This window comes from Geospiza fortis, unplaced genomic scaffold (assembly GCF_000277835.1).
Source record: "Geospiza fortis unplaced genomic scaffold, GeoFor_1.0 scaffold313, whole genome shotgun sequence".
In the NCBI taxonomy this organism is placed as follows: Eukaryota; Metazoa; Chordata; class Aves; order Passeriformes; family Thraupidae; genus Geospiza; species Geospiza fortis.
The window spans coordinates 39,616-43,004 of record NW_005054582.1 but is presented as its reverse complement, the minus strand read 5'-3'; the positions used below and the strand labels follow the sequence as shown (position 1 = coordinate 43,004).

Here is a 3,389-nt window from a genome sequence, read left to right as displayed (position 1 = left end):
CCCGCCGGCTGTTCCGCAGCGTTTCCAGCCAGGACGGCTGGAGGAGGCAGCGCTCGGCGGCTCCCAGCACCACGGACAGGGCGGACACAGGAGCTCCCGGCACGGGCACACAGGTGGGTGGGTCCCCAAGGCAGGTGCTGGCACCAGAGCTCAGCCCCAGCACGAGTGGAGGCTCCTGGAGTCTGGGGGATCGGGGTTTGCTCCACACCAGGAGCACAGGGAACCTGGAATGGTTCGGGTTGGAAAGAAGCCCATCCTATTCTACCCTCTGCCAGGGGCAGGGACACCTTCCACGATGCTCCAAGCCCTGTCCAAGCTGGCCTTGGACACTTCCAGGGATGGGGCAACCACAGCTTCTCTGGGCAACTTGTGCCAGGGCCTCCCCACCCTCACAGGGAAGAATTCCTCCCCAGTACCCCACCTATCTCTGACAGTGGGAAGAATTCCTTCTAAATATCCCATCCATCCCTGCCCCCTGGCACTGGGAACAATTCCTTCCCAATATCCCACCCTGTCTCTGACAGTGGGAAGAATTCCTTCCCAATATCCCATTCATCCCTGGCAGAAGGAAGAATTCCTTCCCAATATCCCATCTAACCCTTCCTTCTGCAGTGGGAAGAATTCCTTCCCAATATCCCATCCATCCCTGCCCCCTGGCACTGGGAAGAACTCCTTCCCAATATCCCAGCTATCCCTGGAAGCAGGAATCCACTCCCCCTTATCCTGTCACTCCAGAGATGCGGATTCTTACACAGCTCCTTACAAAACCTGGGTCCCTGTCCCAAAGCCAAGGGCTGGGGGGGTGAAAGACCAACCCTGTGCTGTTTCCTGGCTCTCAATTCCCTGTCCCTGGCAATCCCCCAGGTTGTCCTGAGCCCTGAGCTGGAGCTGGATGACCCCGTGTACAGCAGCAGCACACGCAGGGACCTGCAGGCTGAGAACGTGTACGAGCAGCTGCCTGGGGACTGCTCCTAAATCACCTGCACAGCACCTGGTGAGGCAGGAGCAACCTCAGCCTCCACCTCCCTGCAGGAAGCCCTTGGCCCTGGCAGGAGCTCCAAGGCTGCTGTTGGCCCCAGCTGGCAGTGCCAACCTGCTCCTCCAGCTTCCCAACCCTGCTGGACAGCACAGGGGGAACCCAGGAACACATTCCAAGAGACTTCTGGTAATAAAATGAGGGGGAAAGGCTGTTACAGGAAAACCAGGGATGAGTTTGGCACAGTTGGTGCATGCACTTGGATATTAAATTGGCCAGAAACTGGGAAAAAGGCTACAGGAAAACCAGGGATGAGTTTGGCACAGTTGGTGCATGCACTTGGATATTAAATTGGCGAGAAACTGGAGTGATCCTACTCTGAACCTGCCCAAGCCCTGCCTGCTTCCTCAGCCACAAAATTTGGGGTGACACCACTGTCCCAGGTCTGTCCTGTAGGGCACAAACCCTGGTGAGGCACAGTGGAGCTGGGCAGTGCCAGTGGTGCCCCCAGGAGCAGGGAGCCAGGATGGCCAAAGCCCTGGCTTGGAGGGAAAAGGAGGGTTGGGGGACTGCAGCTGTTTTATCTCTGGAAAAATTCACTTCTGACCTTTCACAAAGCTGAATTTTGTTGCTCTTAGAGGGCTGAAAGTGGAACAGGAGCCCTTGGAACTTCCCTTGGTGCTAAACCCAAGCCATAACCCCAATGAGAAATGGAAAGGGGAACGTGGCAGTTCCAGCCCCCACACTGCAAAATCCCCAGGCCAAGAGGATACCTGGATGAGGATGTGAGCCCCTGGTGATGGAAACAGAGCTGGGTGGGCTCATTTAGAAATATATTCCTTCAGCAAATCTCTTCTGGGAGGATTTCACTGTACATACAAGATATGAATAAATTACTCAGCAGTAACTTTATTCTGATCATTCAAATACTCAAAACAGGCTCTGCAAAGTACTAAACATACAGGGAGCTAAACTAAAAATGAGATTAGTTTAAAATATTCTAAGAAAATACTTCAGTCATGGGGGTTTGCCTGTTTTTAAGAGGTAACATGGGAGAAAAACCACCTCTTGGGAGTTCTTCTTACCAGAATAACAAACATTGGCCATTTGAGCCAAATAAAACCCAGATTGGTGGGAATATAAGTTAAATAACCAGGCCAGCTCTCTGCTCCCTTCAGCATCACATGCTTTGGTGAACAACAAAGTGATGCCACAGATTTGGATCCATGGATTGGGCCAGCAGAGCTGCACAGGATTTGCAGTCGCATCACCTTGACAGAATTCCTTAAATAAAAAACAAAAAGGTTTGATTTGAAGAAATTAGGGCTGGGCAGTCTCCTCTTCCCAGCCAGGAGGGTAAAGTCAACACTTAATTGAAACAGAATTGATACAAACAAGCTGGGAAAAAAAGAATTACAGTTGGCAGCTGTCCTCTGTGTCTGCCCAGAGGAAAGTGCAGGGCTCAGTCCCAGGCAGCCACACGTGGGACATTCACTTTGATGAGTCTGAGAACAGCTTGGGGCAGGACAGGAGGCCTTGGGCTGGGGGAGAAGGAAAGAGGAGGAAAAAGGAAGGACAATATACATGCACACATGGCTCAGGGTAACCCAAAGCCCTGAGTGTGCCAGGCAGGAGGAACCTCCCCTCCACGTGTGGTGCTTCCCCTGGCACAGGCTCTGACCTGCACGGGGGTGTCCCCTCAGCACAGCTCAGCCTGCGGAGCCCAGAGCAAAAACACCCAATTAAAAACCAAGATATCAAAATTATTCAAAATTCTTGACATGAGAGGAGTGCTGGAGCAGCCCAGGCACGAGAAAACAGCTGTGAGGACATCTTAAAAGGTAAGGACCAAAATAAAAATTCCAAAGCCAGGCTTGCTCTTGGAACTCACCGTGTTTTAGAAAGGAAAACGACATTCTCAATGCACAGCAAGTCCAAGAGAGGAGCAAAGTGGGAACTGGGAGTTTATTGAGCCTCTGCTGAAGGGTCAGGAGGCCCAGCCTGTTCCCTGAGGACAGGAGCTGCAGCCTCACACCCAGCACGTTCCCCGTGGTGCCTCGGGACCGTCCTTGGCCGGTGAGAACCTTCCACGTTTACAAGGAGGGAGGGGAAGGATTACAGCTGGAGTTTCAGGACCTGCTTGCAATGCCCCTTCTTCCTGCCAGGCCAGGGAGTGCAGTGTCCTCCCAGCCCCATGCTGGGGCCTGGCTGATCTCCAGGAGCCCAGCAGACACCGGACACAGCAGCCAAAAAGCAGGACAGATGTGTCAGAATCCATACTTGGCTTGAGTCTGCCTTCTGCTGAGCTTGTTTTCAGACCATGTGTTTTTCAGTTCCAGCTCCCTCTCCTTGGCCTGCAGAGATGGAGAGGATGCTGTTAAACCCTGTGTGTTTCAGTGACTCAGCAGCATTC

At 53.0% G+C, this 3,389-nt stretch overlaps 2 protein-coding genes across 2 annotated transcripts in view; one reads left to right on the top strand and one right to left on the bottom strand.

Moving 5' to 3' along the window:
• The window catches only part of SH2D2A (SH2 domain containing 2A), a 5,513-nt gene extending 4,538 nt beyond the window's left edge, over positions 1 to 975 (top strand). Inside the window, exon 5 of the mRNA XM_005429856.1 lies at positions 865 to 975. Coding sequence (XP_005429913.1) covers positions 865 to 975 — 111 coding nt within the window. The remainder of the gene's footprint in view (positions 1 to 864) is intronic.
• Positions 976 to 1,861: 886 nt separating this feature from the next.
• Positions 1,862 to 3,389, bottom strand: part of PRCC (proline rich mitotic checkpoint control factor) — a gene marked incomplete at its 5' end in the record, with an annotated part of 8,708 nt that continues 7,180 nt past the window's right edge. Inside the window, one exon of the mRNA XM_031064326.1 lies at positions 1,862 to 3,330. Coding sequence (XP_030920186.1) covers positions 3,244 to 3,330 — 87 coding nt within the window. The remainder of the gene's footprint in view (positions 3,331 to 3,389) is intronic.